Below are 17,823 nucleotides of genomic sequence, written 5' to 3' on the forward strand. Positions count from 1 at the left end.
GATAAACTCCCACACACTCCACCCCCACACAGGGAGTCTAGCCTTTTCAGACCATTTACAAACAAACCTATGTGCTGTAACACACTACAGGGAAGGGATCACCCCAAAAAGCATTAATCACAAGAAATTATTTAGTGTCAATCTCCAATCCCTGTTAATCCTGATTTAATAGTTGCGTCTCTTTAAACATATGTTAATGTGTTCTGTGTTAACTCCTCTCCTCCCAGGTTCATCAGTATGAAGATCAGGTCAGTCACATTCATCGACTCGTCCTTCCTCAACTGCTACTTTGAAGACGTCTCCTCCGTAGGGTCCTTCTTCCAAAACTGCACCTTTGTCGACTCCTTCTTTTACAACACAGGTGAGTCTACACACTCACATTCAGAGCATTCCTCTCGAGCACTTCCACCCCAGAAAATCCTATTATACCGTTGGTGGCTCACAAATAAGTCTCACTCAGTCTCTCTGTCTCTCTCTGACAGTTCATTTTGGGTCTAACGTCCACGCCTCCAGGCAAGAGAGACTTGGTTTGAGCGCTTAAGGCTTTGCTTTATGCCACTAAATGACTGCTTAACCTCCTGCCCCTGCACAGATTGCCTGTCTGAGTCCAGGCGACTGTACTTATGAAGAAGGAAGCTGAGCAGGGCACGGCTGCAGAGCACTGAAATGGCATTTTCTAACCACACAAACACTCCTGGAGTGATGCTTGTTATTGTCACCGGTGTTTTAGATGCTTTGAAAAAAACTTAAGCAGTGAAGTAAATAAACATGATTCTCTGAGCAGCTGAATTTAACTTCCAAATGTGAGATGTTCCTATTCACTTCATTATATAATGCTTTGTTTTGATGCATCAGAACCAGCCTTCTGCAGAAACATCTAAATGCTTAACATTGCACCTTTTATTATAAAAGTGCAGTTTAATAATTGTTGAGGCAGGCACAAACCCAGACAGGAACAAAGGGAAAAGCAGTGCAGACACTTGGAATGCTCAGAGGAACTGAGGCTCAATCAGACCTTATGGGAGCGCTGGGTGGAAAGAAAGTTCCCTCCAGTGCTCAGGAGAAAACGCTGAACATGGAAAGAGTAAGGGCACATCAGGTTGCTGGTAATGCCCCATGGGAAATGCAGTCCCTCTGCCCCAAGCAATGTGTCTCTAGAGCAGGGGGGTCAAACTCAATTTCATCACGGGCCACATCAGCATTATGGTTGCACTCAAAGGGCCGGTTGTAACTTTAAGACTATATAAACATACATATATAAATATTTAATATGTATACAATAATGTATTATATTACTTTATTGCCTCTGCATTGGATTATTATCGGATAGGGTAAACACTTCAGAAATAACTACGACTGAAAGAAGAAGCCTAGGGCAAATAAGTGCAAGTCTCTTCAGTGAGAATGTCACAAAATTATATTAAAAGAAAAGCCAAATTCTGAAAAAAGTGACATTTAAATAAAAAAAGTTAAAAAAAATAAAATCTAATGTAAGATGCATTGTGGGACATGTAGTTTATGGACATGGTGCATCTGTAAATCGGCCTGTAACCGTATAATAAACATATTACATTCTTGCGGGCCACATGAAATGAAGTCGCGGGCCGGATTTGGCCCCCGGGCCTTGAGTTTGACACCCCTGCTCTAGAGAGTGCAGGAAAGAGAGGAACGAGGAGAGACAGAATGAGGGAGGGAGGGAGAAGTGCGTCATGAGACGTGAGAGAGGGGAATGTTTTCTCTGTGCTGCAGCCGCTGACGTTTATTAATACACTTTGCTATTTACGGAGAGAGCCCACAGACATGTCAACTATACAGAATACTTAATACTGTCTACTCGTATGCCATGCATACAGTTTGGAAGGGCTATGTTTATGAATCAATTCTAAATGCAAGTGTATGCAGGCAAGGTTTTATTTGACCTCTAATTAAAGAATCCGACTAGTTGAGAATAAAGGAAAACCTCAGCATGTAGGGAAAGAAGTCTTTTGCTGTCTCACAGAAAGTGAAAGAGGATAGTGGACACAGCAGGTTTTCTGTGTCAAATCGTTTGTAGTCATTTCAATAAAACACAACTTTTCATGCAACATGCAAAACACAAGATAAATAAAAGAGACAGAGCCCTGCCTGAAAGCCGCTACGGTTGAAATTGTACTTCAGTGATGAATTCTTAGAAATACCAAAACCATTTGACCTTTCCTGAATCAATAGAAATGAATAAAACTAAAATAAACAATACCAGAAAAGCCAACCAATGAGATGAACCCATGCAGATTTAAGTCAACTCTATCAGCGGCAGAAAACAGAGCATTTAGTTTGTGCATTAAGGATTTAAAATCTGAGAAAGAGACGAGTTTAAATCGAGATGTAGAAGGTGGCAGGTGGATCAAAACAAATGTATTACCTGATCTCCAAATTAAAATGCTTGTGTCCCACATTTACAGATGTTGACGATGCCAAACTGACAAATTCAAGAGTGATCAACAGCTCCTTCCACCACAACAAGACGGGCTGTCAGATGACGTTTGACGCCGACTATAGCGCCTACTGGGTATACTTTGTCAACTTCCTGGGAACGCTGGCTGTGCTGCCCGGCAACATCGTCTCTGCCCTGCTCATGGACAAAATAGGACGTCTCAGCATGTTAGGTACAAAGAAACCCAAGCAGCCCTTCTGATTCATTTCTTTTGATTTTGGTCTGTGTTTGTGGTGATCTCTGCCGAGGTAAATGAGGTTATTTTGTCCCGTGGTGTGTCCTTCCTGCAGGAGGCTCCATGGTGCTCTCAGGCATCAGCTGCTTCTTCCTGTGGTTTGGCACCAGCGAGTCCATGATGATCTTCATGCTGTGTCTCTACAATGGCCTCAGTATCTCCGCCTGGAACTCGCTGGATGTCGTCACCGCTGAGCTGTACCCGACAGACAGGAGGTGGGCTGCACACTACAGAAACACATACTTAGAAATGTGAAGGTGTAGATGTTATTGCAACATTAGGGGAGGGTGGCGCATATTGAGGTCTTCTCCCAGGACATTTTGAGCGGTTGAACAGTTGATGTTATATTTCTTGCACTCTAGTGAATTTTTCTGCACCAATTTATGGTGGAAATATCATTATTTCTTTCAGTAAAAACACAAAGTGTAAGCAGTATGTGTATAATAATCACATTTCTAATAATGGAATATATTCCTGTGTTGCATGCATATATTTCAACATTTGTAACATTTAACATTATACATCAGCAATAAGGGGTGTGAAAATATTTACTTTTCAAGTATTTGAATTCATCCAAACATTGATATGATTTGATTGTTGAACACGATAAGGCTTTCAGAAAAGTGTTTTCAATCAATCAATCAATCAATCAATGTTTATTTATATAGCCCAATATCACAAATGTTACATTTGTCTCAGAGGTCTTCACAGTGTGTACAGAATATCAGTATGACAGTATGACACCCTCTGTCCTTAGAGCCTCACATCGTACAAGGAAAAACTTCCGGAGAAAACCCACAGTTTAAAGGGAACATGGGAGAAACCTCAGTCTTGAATTGTATTTAGATGATTAATTTCATCAGGCTTGATTGATAAATATAGTTGAGTATCATCCGCATAACAATGAACATTTACAGAATGATTCCTTATAATATTGCCTAACGGAAGCATATATAATGTGAACAAAATAGGTCCGAGCACTGAACCCTGTGGCACTCCATGGCTAACTTTGGTTTGCGTGGAAGATTCATCGTTAACACGTACAAACTGAGAGCGTTCAGATAGATAGGACCTAAACCAGCCTAAAGCAGTTCCCTGTATGCCAACTAAGTGCTCTAGTCTTTGCAATAGGATATCATGGTCGATAGTATCAAATGCAGCACTGAGATCGAGCAAAACAAGAATAGAGACAAGTCCCTTGTCAGAGGCTATTAGAATGTCATTTGTGACTTTAACCTTGTTTTAGGTACAAACAGAGATTAGGACATTTGGTCCACGCTTGGGCTAGAATCTGACCACGGATTTTTAATCTTCAGCCGTTCCGTAGCACTTGGAATCTCATCAGGTTCACAAAATGCACTGCAGACCATCAGAGTTTGATGCATATAGTTTTATTCTTAAAATAATGAGAACTGGGGCCGGTCTCCGGACGACTGGACCAAAGATGTGAACGTGCTTTCTCCTTGTTATACTGAGACAGTCCTAACCCCTGCTGTTCCATCTTCAAACTGTCATCCCAATGTTTTTGACAACGTGTTTTATTTTGAGACTTGCTCCTTCTATGTTGGCTACATTTTCTACTGACTTCAGTGTTTTTCTAATAAGGGCTGAAGGCCCTCCAGCTACTATTTTGTTTTTTTCTAATATTCGCGAGAACATTCTCTAGCTACTCCTACCCCTTTTAACCTACCCCTTCTGTCCTTTCGTGAAACCTCCTACACACACAGACACACACCTCCCTACTCCTGCATACAGGCCTTGGCAGCTGGGCCCTCAACTTTCTTACACATGAAGTTACACTATTTGAGGAAGACGCTGGGCTGACACTGTACACCCCTTAACATTACACTTATTTTACTGAATACAAATTACACTATTATTTTCTAATACAGAGCTTACACATTCTACTCCAACCACTGCAGCCTATTTTAAATTCTGACTCTCTCCTTTGTGTCCGGTTGTTTTCAGGGGCACAGGCTTCGGCTTCTGCAATGCCATGTGTAAGCTGGCGGCGGTGCTGGGCAACCTGATCTTTGGCTCTCTGGTTGGCATCACCAAGGCGATCCCCATCCTGCTGGCCTCGTCTGTGCTGGTTGCCGGCGGGTTGGTGGGGCTCCGACTGCCAGACACACGGGCCAATGTCCTCATGTAAACCTCCACACAGGACAGAGTGTTGTTTGCCAGGTATTTACTCAGTGTACTGAATAACCATTCTTTAATGGACTGATTTATTTGAAGCTGCCATCATTTTTGTATTTATTATTTGCTGAAGAATGTTGACTGTGTTCTCAAACAGGACACGGGTGTGTTATGTTGTTATTTCTGAGTAAAAACCTGGTAAACAATAAAAGATAATGAGTTGCAGTTTGACTTTCCAATGAGCTGTAGATATAAAGAGTTTGGAGAAAACAATCAAAGGTTAGAAATGTACCAAGTGTACGTGGCTGGTTGCCAAAGCGCTGGGCATTCATGCAGGAATTAAAATGCTACTGCTCAGAAACAAGTAAGAATTGTCGGTGGTGATGAAACTCTGAATATCAGCAGCTCATTAGCTGTTTTCACACATGCAGCACACACATATGTGTAAGAACTGCAAAAGGCTTGGACTTCCCACAACCTTCCCCTTCAACATCTCTATTAAATGTACTCATATTAAAGGGATAGTTTGAGCTTTTGGGACCAATGCTTATTCAAAGCTCACATTAGCAGCTGCTTAGCTTCACTTAAAGACAGGAAACACAGGAAATAGCTAACCTGTCCGTTGATAAAAAATCTGCCAATCACGCTTAAGCTCACTTATTTACCTTTTTTCATATCATCCTGTACCAAAAAAAAGTAGCTTGACCATTGGTCATTTTATGTGGTTAGGGGCCATATTTCTTGGTCAGTAACTTTGCAGTGCTGTTGCTTTCGACTTGTTTTTCGAACGGATTTACCCACACAATGCCTAATTCTATTAGTGAGCTTCAGAAGTGCTGATAAGTATTGTTACCTTAGTTTGAACAGAGCAAGGCTAGTTGTTCTCCTATGTTTCCAGTGTTTGTGCTAAGCTAACTAGCAGCTAGCGGTAGCATTATTACATTACAAACATTAGGAGTGCTTTCGCTCAATTGCATCCAACTCTGAGCAAGAATGCTAATAAGTGTGTAAAGTTCAGGTAAATGTCAAACTATTCCTTTAAGTAAAACAATATTTTGAACAAACATTTATGTGATCAAACTTGTTTTTATGTATATTTATATATTTAATAATTTATGATTGTTATTGCCAGTGTGCTTTTTCGAGTTGAAAGGCCAGAAATTGAAGGTTATTTTTTTCCTCTGTTCTTACACCTGTGATTCCATATGATTGGCGACGTTCAAGCCTTTTGCTGCACATTTTAAGAATAACAAGGCCATAAGACAAATATATAAATAAATAAAGTAGTTTAGTCAAAACCGGCAACTTCAGCAGTTACATTTCTAAAGTGAAAAAAAGTTTACATTTTCTGCTTTTTACAGTAAGAGACTTTTGGGATTGGACACCTGTTTGTCTGAATACTTCCTCTCTCCCTCTTTCGTGTCTGTGTCGTGTTTCGTCTCGTGGCGCCGAGCTCACCGCGAAGGGCTTTGCTCTCCGTTGCAATCCAATCTGTAAAAAAGGAATTTATACGCTGTTGAAATCTGCACTCCTCTCTGTTTTGGTTTATTGTCTCACTGTCTTGGTTTCCCTCATGGTGTATCTTTCCCAGTCTTGTCCTCTTGCTCTGTTTAGCTCCTCCTGCCTTGCTGCTGCTCCCTCCTAAAACTCAAAGGCCTTTCTCAAATGTCGTGCCTCTTTCTCCTCTTCTTCTAAACCTTTGCTGCTCTGTCCTGCTTTTTATCGGCTTTGCATCTCTTGATACTGCAGTGTGTATGAGTGTGTGTGCCAGACAAATCCTGATAAGATCAGTGAGCTTCTTTTTGTTTTATTTTCTACACCAGGGAGTGTTTTTTGGAAGATTTTAACAAAATGATGAAGTGAAATTAAAAGCCATGCTTAAATGATCAGTTCACCCAAATTCCCCAAAAACATGCCATGCAAACACTTAATGTGGATCTCATCAGGACAGAGAACGTCTTTTGGATTTATCCTCTCGGGTCAATGAGTGTTTGTACAACATTTCATAATAATTCATCCAATGTTTGTTGAGATATCTCACTCAAAAGCAGAAATGTCTCATAATTGAGCTAGAATAAACCTCAGGGGATTAGAAAAGTCATTAGGATCCACCTTCTGGAGACCATGAATGTTTGTTCAACATTTCATGATAATTCATCTAATATTTGTCGAGATGTTGACCAACATTTCCCTTCCTAGAACAACACCTAGATGTACTTTTCTAAAACAGTGTCCCTACTCTAGAAAACCCACATACATATTTGATTATTTGATCTATAAAAAGTAGATCCCATGAAAGGAGTGAGGTCCTTAAGATTAGCTCAGATGTTGTTTCTGGAAAGAGACACTGTTGAGATGTTCACCAAACAATATGTAACTCACTTTCATTTAAATGAAGTGCTGGAAGAAACCTCAGAGACAGATATCCGGGCAAATACAACTACAACTACCTGCATGCCTAGATACTATCTCTGCTAAGTAAATAAAAAAATATGTTTTTTTGTAATTTGGGTGAACAGACCCTTTAAAACCTCTAATGAATGGAACTTTTGCTGCTACAATGTTTAAAAAAGGAAAAAAGGTCATTTGTAAAATATAAAATGTTATCTTCTGGGTTTGCAAAATGTCAAATAACACAAAACTAAAGTACTGTTTATTGCTTATATCCTATTTCTTACTCTGAAATGTGTGCGGTACATAGGCTCCTACTGTACATGCAGCATTTTCAGTTTTTTTTCTTACTGAAATGCAATTGTTTTGAGATCTGGTTTCCTGATGTTTGATGCTTTATCTCCATCCAACATCCCCCTCCAACTGTGCAGAAAAAACATCACTGTTTGCAAAAATAAATCCTGCATGTTTGTTACTGAAGTCCTTCTGTTGTGTGCTTTTTCCATCTTGGTGTCTTCGCTGTTCCTCTGCGGGGGGGAAACAGACATGTGATTGCCGGGTCAAAGGTGAATGTATCATTCTCGTGTGTTGGTTGTGGACAGGTGTTCATTATACTGAGTTGATTTCTATGTCATTGTGATGACTGTATGTACTACAAGATGTTACCCAGCAGGGGTGGTCAAATCTGCTTTTTGTTGTGAAGGTTTCCAGGCAGATTAATCATGAAGTCACTGAAGCAGGAATGACATTTCCAGAGTTATGACTTTCAGATTTTAAAACCTCTGCTGTCAAACAATATGTGAAGGTGTGTGTAAAAACAATAACCTGTCCTTGATATGATTTATTTTGTTAATAAAAGGCTCAAGTGAATGCAGTGTAAAGGTGGATTGCTCTGGTGTCTACGTATTGAATAAAGAGTTTCATTTGAATAGCTGTCGGGCATTTATTGTGCAAGAATAAATATGGCCTCATTCACTTACACCAGCAGATGGCAACATTTATACAACATTATCCTTTCTATGTCTTGACTCTTTAAAATACTCTAATTCAAAGATTTCTTGGACAAAGTTGCAGATTGATTTTTTAATTTGTTGAACTTTTCGATTAAGCCCTCAATTTCAATAAAAAAAACCATGAAAATAGCTTGTGCCTCTAAACTGAAATGTCCCAACATGTGCTGCATTCATTTTCTTCAGAAAGACAAAACAAGAAAGTCCTGATTAACACCAAAACACATAAGTTCAAATCAAACAAGTTAAATCCCTTTAATATTTAGTCTTCTTTTTAAAGAAGTGTTTACCTCAGTCAGTCTTAAAATTGAATTAAGTTTTTCTCCTCTGCAATCCTGATACCTTCGAGCTGAAATATGAGTCATCATTTCAAGTCTTAATGAAACAGACTGACTCATACAAGACTGAAATCTTACAGAGACATCTTTATGAAACTGTCCTCTGAGGTTTGTGAAAATGAAAGCACAGCCCAGGAGAGTTTTTAACTCGCAACCTCCAGAAAATGTGGTACTTCCAGTTTAGCTTTCAAGGCTAATTTACCTTAATAATTCTATTAAACTTTCAATTCAGGGTGGGCAAACTTTTGTCAGATCATTTGATGCATAGATAAACCTAAAATATTATATTCAAGGGTTTCAATTATTTATCTCTTATTTTAGTTTAATAACATCACTGTTTTAACTTGTTTTGCTTTGATGGTTAAAATGAAACATGGAACCGTCAACCATTACAGTGGAACAGCTTCTCGACCACCTGAGCTACTGCATACTCCAGGTACGTTTTAGTGTTTCTATTTCTGAGTGTACACATTTTGCAGTCTCTAAACTTAGTTTATCTGCAGAGTTGATGAGGATTAACTCTCTGCAGCTTCAGTGTTTGTGTGTGGAGTCTATTTCTATATAACATTAGAAAGACTGATTCTTATTATTACACTATAAGCTTATTGTGCTCATTTATGTGGCTGTGACTTTGGAATAAATAGACCCAATCACCTCCCCCAAGTTTTGATGGGGAGGACAGGAACGAAGGGAAAAGTTAAGTGAGAAAGTGTTTAGCTTGCAATATTGAAAGTATCAAGGTTGAGTGCAGAGATAACACAAAGAGGTAGTCAGAACAGCACATTGCACCGGCCTTGACTTTGTATGGGAGCCGCGCTCCCATGCAAAGCTAGGAAGCAACATTATGGTTTTCCGCTATATCTGAAGAAACGTTAAAACAAATTATTACGTATGATGGTGCCAGAGTAGGGAGGGACTTCCACAGGCCGGCCGGATGCTGATTGGTATGGAATGCCATTTAAGCCAAAATTAAATACATAAATAATTAAATAAATACATGTGTATTTAAATGTACATGTATACATATGTATTGCCTCATTTATAAATTATTATTATTATTTAATACAATTTTTTTTTAAAAGTGTCATTAATGACACATTTATTTATTTATTTCAAGAGACTGTTATTTCATAATGACACATTTATTTATTTCAGGGGACTTGTATTTCATAATGACACATTTATTTATTTCAGGGGACTTGTATTTCATAATGACACATTTCTTTCTTTCACATTCCTTATATGCAAATGAACGGGGCGTGGTTAGCTCACAGATCCAGACCAAAGCAACAGCACCACAACACTGACTCAATAGCTCTTGTTTCACACTCCAGTAAGTTTTTTTTTGCAGGTCTCCCTTGAAAAAGAGATCTATGATCTCAATGGGACCAATCTGGTTAAATAAAGGTTTGAAATGAAGTGGTTTGCAAACTGCCAATAAACCAAACCGGTTCAAGAACCGTTCTTGTGCTTTTCTGGTGCTTAACTGGTTCTTCTCTGGTTCTGAGTCCTTGATTTAGCTCTGGTTCTTCCTCTTTCAGCCGCAGCGGAGCCGGCTCTAAACACCGAAAACCGGTTCTTAGCTGACCCCACTTGGCTGCCCGGCAAGAACCAAGAACCACATTCTGTATAATAAAATGTATTGTCTCACGAGGTTCGAGGCTCTTTACGGATTTGGTGGTTACAGATTACAGCTTTGCTGCCTGTGATTTCCAAAGACGTGATGAGTCCTTGGCCAAGTAATATATATCTTTTGCTCTCTTTACAATAAATAGTTAAACTTAGAAGTTGTCTGTCTTTTCTGGAATTCTGAACCCAACATGTCATTCGTAGACGGTCCAGTTGGTAAAACGACAGAGCCTGAGGTAAGCTACATTGGAGGGCTTGTGATCTAAAGTGGACCTATTATGCTATATTGGAAAAATATATTGTAGGGCCAAACCTATACAAAACATGTCTGTGAAGTTTTTTGCTTAAAATACCAAACGGATCACCCTTTGTAGCCATGCCTCATACTGCTCATACCCCTCTTTTGCAGCCCTGTTAGAGAAACGCGGATTTTGGGTCCTTAGCTTAAAAAAAAAAAAGAGGAGGCGGAGCTAATGCCTGATCAGAATTCTACCGGAGATAAAGTTCAATTCTGCTGTGATAAAATGCCATCCTGTTCTAAACCACATCAAGGATTATTTCTGAAACAGTATAGAGCTCAAATGCTTTTTCTCTTGCAGGTTTATCACAAGGTGAGTTCCTTTTTTTATTTCCTGCTTTTTAAACACATGTGCTCTACAGTACAGGTTAGCTCTGAGTGTTAGCGAGGCTTGCTAATGTAAACAAAGACGAGATTACGTCCAAAACACGTCAGGCATTGTTTCTGATAGCAACTTTCTGTGGGTCCGCTGCCGATTTGACGTCAGATCGGCAGCAAATCTGTATCCGCTCGTTGTACCCATGGATGTATAAGAACTGGATACAGCGTGGGAGGCGGGGCCTCATTCATTCCTATGAGAGTTGCTCATTGGCGCATGTTACGTACTCCCCCCCTTTTGTTGTCCTCTTTGCTCTCTCTGCTGTGCAGGTACACCTGGCTCCGCCTTCCTCAGGTGTTCCCAGTTGATACTCAGCCGAGCTCGGGCAGGTGTTCCCAGTTGCCAATCAGCCCACGCATAAAAGAGGAGACTGAAGGAGAAGGAGGAGGCCGATCACTACTCCGGATGTCTCTGCTGTGTCAGAGCTCTTTTGCCTTGTTGTTGTGTTTCCTGGAGGACGTGTTTTTAGTATTAGGTTTTCGCGGCTTTATTTCTCCCGTTAGGTTCTGTTGGATTTTGGGTAGCGGAGGAAGGCTCTGGATCCTACGGCCCGTGGTGTGGTTGGCCCAAGTCCCCTCCGTCTTTTTGTTTGTTTTACCTGTCCTCCAGTGGAATGATTTAGTATTGTGGCAATAAATGTATGATCACAGTTTAGTGCCTACGTGTTGTGTACTTTTGTTTTATGTTGCGGACTGCCTCACGAGCCACTACTATTGAGTAGGGAGGCGGGTCGTAACAGCGCATAATGATAAAATAGCCCAACTTTTGAGAGAGCGAAACGTCACAGATTACCCGGCATGCCTGAGAAGTACCCGTATGTGTGCTCATAGGGCATGCGCAACTTTAACCAAAATGCTCGTTCACATCAAACATCTCAATTTGCGTACACGTAACAGCACCGCACGTTCATGACAGCATGGTAATGATCTGTTATTATGATGTATTTGATATTAACGAGGCGGCAGTTAGCAGCTAGCGGCTAGCTAGTAATTATGCTAATTTACACATAAATCGTTATGTACTTTTATATTACGCTGTAACAGGATCTAGTTATATCCAACAGAGCTTCATTTAGCATGAAAGAATTATTGCACTGTATATATATATATATGTATATGTATGTATATATATATACATAATATATACATATATATGTGTATATATATGTATATATATGTATGTATATATATGTATATATACGTATATATATATATATATACACTTTTTTTTTTTTTTTTTCCAAAATGTTGGGGCTGACTAGACCTACCATGATGCTATGCTACCATGCTATGATTCTGCTGTAGAGGAAGGTAAACAGTAGTTTGGTCCAGTCCGGGCTAGGGGCGGACATCAGATTAATCATAAACATAGTAGTTGTTCTGAAATACAACTTCAACTTACCAGAAATGAAGTGTGCCGAGCAGATGTACACATATTGCACGGTGTCCTTGGGTTTCCACGGCTTGTGAGTGATGGCATCGACGCGAGCGCAAGCTCTCGCCCACTGGGCCCTCCGTCCTGGCTGTTTTTCGTGACTGGGGAACTTGAAGAAAGAAAACTTGGATTTTCCATCACTATCTGTCATCGAATGATGATTTCTACAAGTCCCAGCACTACACCACTTCACCATCTTCAAAGTATTGTATCTAACAAGTAAGTAACACGGCTAAACCCTCGGCCTGCTTGCACCTCGCGTAAAATGGTGGATACCGGAAGTACGGTGTCGCCCTCGGCCGTATACCCGTATGTGTGTGTGAAAGAATCTAACTAGCTAGCTAGCTTAGCAAGATAGCTAGCTAGAGGGGTATTTTCAATGCGTTTGTTCACTTTAAAATGTTTGTAGTTTAGTCTGCAGGCTGTTCGACTTACTATTGAATCTAACATTACACCTTATAAAAGCCTTTTAATGTGTTATCTGCATTTTTTAAGTAAACATTACTACATTTAAATTGATAACAATCCCTTTAAAAAAAAAAGAGCCCACAACTTCCACCTTAGTACAATTGAAATAAAGTGTATAACATTTACAAAACAACATTACAGATACAGCACACTTAATCTATGCCTTAAATAACCTGAATTGTTTTGAATAAAGATATACATTTGGGGTGTATTAATGGACGATCATGTTGGAAATATATATTATGTATATAAAAAAGATAAAGTGCATTTTCAGTGGTTAAGTGCAGTGCCTTGCAAAATGTCCTACATGTTGGTTAACATAACACTGATTGCACTACCCAAAGCGTTGTTCATATTTAAATTCAAGCCACAGACTTATATTTATTTTTGATTAAGAGGAAGTCACAAGATTTCCTCTTTTTTTATTGTATTTTTGTAACTGTATGTTAATTGTCTAGTATGTGCTGGTAGTGTGTGTGTATCTTACATCCTGTTACAGGCTGGGCAGGAAATGCATACTCCCTTCAGTGGAAGGAGGTTCATTATTAAAAGATAAGAGAAACAAAGCGTATTTGAATACATATTTGGGAACATATCTGAATATACTATACAGAGATGTTCTAAGTTGTAGAACAATTACATTTAGTTTGTCTGTATGAGGAGGGATTCAAGCTAAATTGGCTTAAGACATTTCTAGGCGCTACAAGACATCCAAGTAAACATTAAACACAGCATAGCTGATGTTAGTCATCACAGCTCCATATATGACAGGAACACAGAAAAGCCTTGGAGGCTAAATACAGTTCATGCTATAGCTTGTCAGATAGGTATTAATGCCCCTCACAGCAAGTGTTCAACACATACTGAAACATTCCACAAGGAAGACTGTTGTAAAGCCATGAATCAAACTGTTAACTATATCATGTTAATTATTTTTAAAAAGTATACTTTCTTTTCATATTTACAAACACATCCATTATTCCAGACAACAAATTTAAAGCAACAAAAAGGTTGTTCCATAAATACAGTCCTTTTATTTCTCTTTGGATTCCTGCCCCAAAGAAAAAACTCCCTCTTTATCTGCAACAAGCAGTTTTTGGTAACACATAATACGCTTTTAGACGGACAAGCTCAGAGTTTTGCCTTTAAAGGCCCTGAAGTAAAGCCTTGTCCCTACGGACTTTGACATCAGGAGGAAGAGGAAAGGGTCCAGACATGCATGGAGGCAGCACAAACACACCGCCACTTTAAAATGGACGTACAAACTCTCCGTCCCGTACACAAACAGTTGCGCATAATGGAGGAGGTGCAGGGCTCCAGCGGGAGTGAAACACAGCAGGAAGATCACAAACACCAGAGAGCTGGCCTGGATGTACATGGCCCAGTCGTGGTGAGATCGGTTGAGCTCACACACGATGCGACCGTAGCACACAACCGTAACCACCAGCGGCACCAGGAGGCCGAAGACGGTCAGAAACAGGTTGTAGTAGAGCAGGAAGACGTGGGATTCGGAGAACACAGGCAGGACGTCATGGCAGGTGATACGCCGCACCTCAGGGAGCCAATAGCTCTGCTGCACCAGGAGCTGGGGGACCACGGCGGCCCCGAACGCCCCCCACACTGCCAAGGTGACCCACGCAGTGACCGCCCTTTTGGGGAGGCTTTTGTACATGAACGGGTGCACCACGGCCAGGTAGCGCTTGATGCTGATGCAGGCCAGCGTCTGGGCCGAGCAGTAGAGGTTGCCATAGAAACAGGCCGTGACCATCCGACACGCAGCCTCCCCGAGCACCCAGTTGTTTCCATGGAAATGGTAGTGAGCCTTGAAGAGGAGGGAGAGGAGGAGGAAGAGGTCGGAGACGGCCAGGCTGCAGTACAGGATGGCGGAGGACACCTTCCGTATTTTTGTGACCAGCGTGCACAAGATGGCGACGTTGGCCGGGATCCCGACAGCGACGACCAACATGTAAATGATGGGGATGACCCGGGTGCTCAGGACCCCGTCCAGGAACCCCACTGTGCTGTTGCTAAGGGACTGCAGTGCTGGAGGGGATTCAGATGGAAGGGGAGCCTGTGTCTCATTTAGGACAAACAAGGACTTGGTCTTAATGCCTGGGTCCCCAAAAAATGTTCTTGGCCCTGGAATGGCAGAGCTGTTGCTGTTATTCTTTTCCTGTTTCCCTGCAACAACAACAACAACAACACAAGAAAATAAGTTACAATCCAGTTGTTTATTGCCTCACAATAGCTGAAATATACTCATTAGATTGCAACTAGTTGTATTCTTCATATACGTTTTTTGATTTGCATCTTGTGTATAACATGTCATAAAATAGCAAAACATTAGCAGAAACAACGCCTTCAGTCCACCGCCCAAAGAGGTTGCGTCACCGTCATTTCAGCTGTGCTGATAATAAATCTTTCCATGTGTTGTAATAACTTATAACCATAAAATGAGTGCCTGTTCCACGGTACACGTAGCTTGTTATTTCTTCATCTGATTCTGGTGGAAGAAGTATCAAAACCTTCACTTGCAGTTAGAAAAAGTATGAAAGTATTCTCAGCGAAATGTAAGTTTACTTGCAACATTAAAAGTAGCCCTAAAGTAATGACTGACAATTAATTTCAATCTGATCTAGGAGGGTTTTATTTTTTATTCAATTTTAAAAGTATGAGAATTGGCTCAACAACTCATCCTCCTGTTTATTTAGTACCACTAACTAGGTTAAACTAGGTTTAACTAGGTTCAAACCCCACTGCAGTCAGCATGTCGTTGTGTCCCTGGGAAAGACACTTCACCCCAAATTGCTCCTGTAGGGATTGCCCACAGAACTGAGTATGTAAGTCGCTTTGGATAAAAGCGTCTAACAAGTAACATGTAATGCAATGTAATGTAACTAAAGCTTTCAGAATAATGTAGAGAAAACATTTAAATCATTATTTCCCCCCTGAAATGCATTGGAGTAGAAAACGTTTCCAAAAAAAAAACAAAAAAACAAGGAAAGTATTTAACCTGGAATTTAAAAACATTACTTGAGTAAATGTACTGACTGTAATTAAAACTATCCACAAGTAAAAAAAAGAGTATTTAAGGCAGATGAATGTTTCAGAATAAGTTCATTGTAAAGTATGATTAAAGAAATACACAGAAGGATGCAACTCTTACCTTTTTTCTGAAGAGTGCCACTCAAACAGAGAACAAAAACCAGGAAAAAGAGAAAAAGTTTCCCCATTCTTTCTTATCGTTCAACAACAATGAGCTTAACAGAAATAAATCCCACTTCTCTCTCTCACTGTACTCTCTGCTTTCTCATCTCATCGCTGTCGTCACCTCGCTCTGCTGCTGCTGCTGCTGCTGTGTGGGTGTACTGAAGTCACAAACACCTCCCCAAGCCTACCAACCAACAAAAAAACCACACTTGACATCTTCTCCGCTTGAAAAGGAATGTGGGTTGCCTTTAGTTTCTGTTTTAACATGCGCAGGGTGAACTGCTGACATAACACCCCTACACAGGATCTTAGTCACTCTGTGGCACTTACCTCTGTTATAAGAGATCCAAAGGTTACATTAGGGAACACCTTTGTATGTTTGTATATCTTTTGATATATTGCATTACTCAAATGTACTTGCCCCTGAAGTTGCTGGTTGCTACATTTATTTTCCTCCCTGCACTGAGTTACCGTATGGAACATTTAAGGAAACTTTGGTATCTTTTTCTGAGGCCCAGAGTGATGTGTCGTGACGGAATATGCGGCGGAAAGGTCACTGGGTTAGCAAAAGGAAATGTCTGTCTGAAGATGATAAGCTTGTCTGAACATGAACAGTTTTGTTTAGTCTTCCCTGTTTTGTGGTCATTTTAACAACGATATGTCTTTATTTGGCATATTACCCCTAGTTTTTTTACATTTTAGACTTTGCAGACCATTTACATGCACAACAACATATATAATGCCCCGTATAAAAGATAATACTTCAAAAAGTATAATTGGGCCTCTTTAATAGCGTCGTCACCTTGAGTACATACACTGTTTCAAGTCTTATTTAAGCATTTTTATTTGCACTCTAGTAACCATTTTATTATTGACTTTGATCTGAGCAGTAACATCCAGCTGATCACAGATGTGACCTTTGTCTTGTTTTCGTCTCATCTGTTTATCAGAATTACGGGAAGAGATGTTTTCATGACCAGCATCTGTTCGACCCCGACCGACAGATCAGCCACAGACGGTTATGCGATGTACACCTCTGACGTTACTGCTATTATGGAACTAAAAACCTCACAGAGATGACTCAGACTGAGAGACAATAAATACATCTGCTCCGTGCTGCAGTTAAGCTCAACACAACACAAACATAAACATTTGACGAACGCAAGCAAAAGGTCATAGGGGTGATGTTTACTGTAAGATACAAAAACAGTCAAATCATCCTGGGTCACACACATCATATGATACCAATAATAAAAGTAATTTTGACAATAAGTTGATTCATTTTGAAAGTAATGAATCAAACATTGATTTAAAAATATGAACGCAACAAATATTCAAACAAAGCCATTTTCATTCAAAGCACGGACATAACATACATTTGGGTTCAGGTTATTTAATTGTTACCCATAGGTAGGTTTGGGTTTGCAGTTAAAAGAACAGGGATCCATTGAGACACACATTTTAAAAACAACACAGAAAACAGGCAAAAGGCAGATCTTTAACAAGATTACCCCATGCTCTATCACATTAAACAAACACTGTTAAAGTCATGGAACAATAAAGTAAACTAGAGAATGCAATTCCTGAAGACATTGCTAGTGGGAATGCTCTATGCTGAACATCTGACGCTAAACTGCTATGCTGAAATGTAATGTGTAAGAAGAAAGTGAAGAATTTAGATTGAAATGATACATGAACACTGGGGGCTTGAATGTGTGATGAGAGAAGAAAAGAAAGTAAAAAGGCTTGGAAAAGCAGCAGAATATTTGAACTGCAAACTTCTTAACTAACTTGATGGTGAATGATCTGTCACCATGGC

General features: G+C 40.0%; 2 protein-coding genes across 3 annotated transcripts in view; one reads left to right on the forward strand and one right to left on the reverse strand.

Annotated features, from left to right (window-relative positions):
• The window catches only part of LOC117455741 (synaptic vesicle glycoprotein 2C-like), a 45,811-nt gene extending 37,661 nt beyond the window's left edge, over window positions 1-8,150 (forward strand). For both annotated transcript variants that reach the window (XM_034095279.1, XM_071205031.1), the window contains 4 exons: window positions 228-361; window positions 2,442-2,645; window positions 2,764-2,923; window positions 4,677-8,150. In XM_034095279.1, the coding sequence (XP_033951170.1) occupies window positions 228-361; window positions 2,442-2,645; window positions 2,764-2,923; window positions 4,677-4,860 (682 nt within the window). In that variant the 3' untranslated portion in view covers window positions 4,861-8,150. The remainder of the gene's footprint in view (window positions 1-227; window positions 362-2,441; window positions 2,646-2,763; window positions 2,924-4,676) is intronic.
• A 4,740-nt stretch (window positions 8,151-12,890) lies between these two features.
• LOC117456621 (proteinase-activated receptor 3) lies at window positions 12,891-16,242 on the reverse strand. The gene is made up of 2 exons (XM_034096555.1): window positions 15,961-16,242; window positions 12,891-14,975 (listed from the first exon to the last, which is right to left on the reverse strand). The coding sequence occupies exons 1-2, from the start codon at window positions 16,025-16,027 to the stop codon at window positions 13,912-13,914; spliced, it is 1,131 nt and encodes a 376-aa protein (XP_033952446.1). The 5' UTR covers window positions 16,028-16,242; the 3' UTR covers window positions 12,891-13,911.
• Window positions 16,243-17,823: the final 1,581 nt, after the last annotated feature.

This window comes from Pseudochaenichthys georgianus, chromosome 12, assembly GCF_902827115.2.
Source record: "Pseudochaenichthys georgianus chromosome 12, fPseGeo1.2, whole genome shotgun sequence".
Taxonomy (NCBI): Eukaryota; Metazoa; Chordata; class Actinopteri; order Perciformes; family Channichthyidae; genus Pseudochaenichthys; species Pseudochaenichthys georgianus.

Bases quoted from the DNA above. Each gene is read 5' to 3' on its own strand.
- LOC117456621 (XM_034096555.1), bottom strand. From the start codon at position 16,027: ATGGGGAAACTTTTTCTCTTTTTCCTGGTTTTTGTTCTCTGTTTGAGT. The intron at 14,976-15,960 runs GTAAGAGTTGCA...TTGTTGTTGCAG, and splicing joins TGGCACTCTTCAGAAAAAAG to GGAAACAGGAAAAGAATAAC.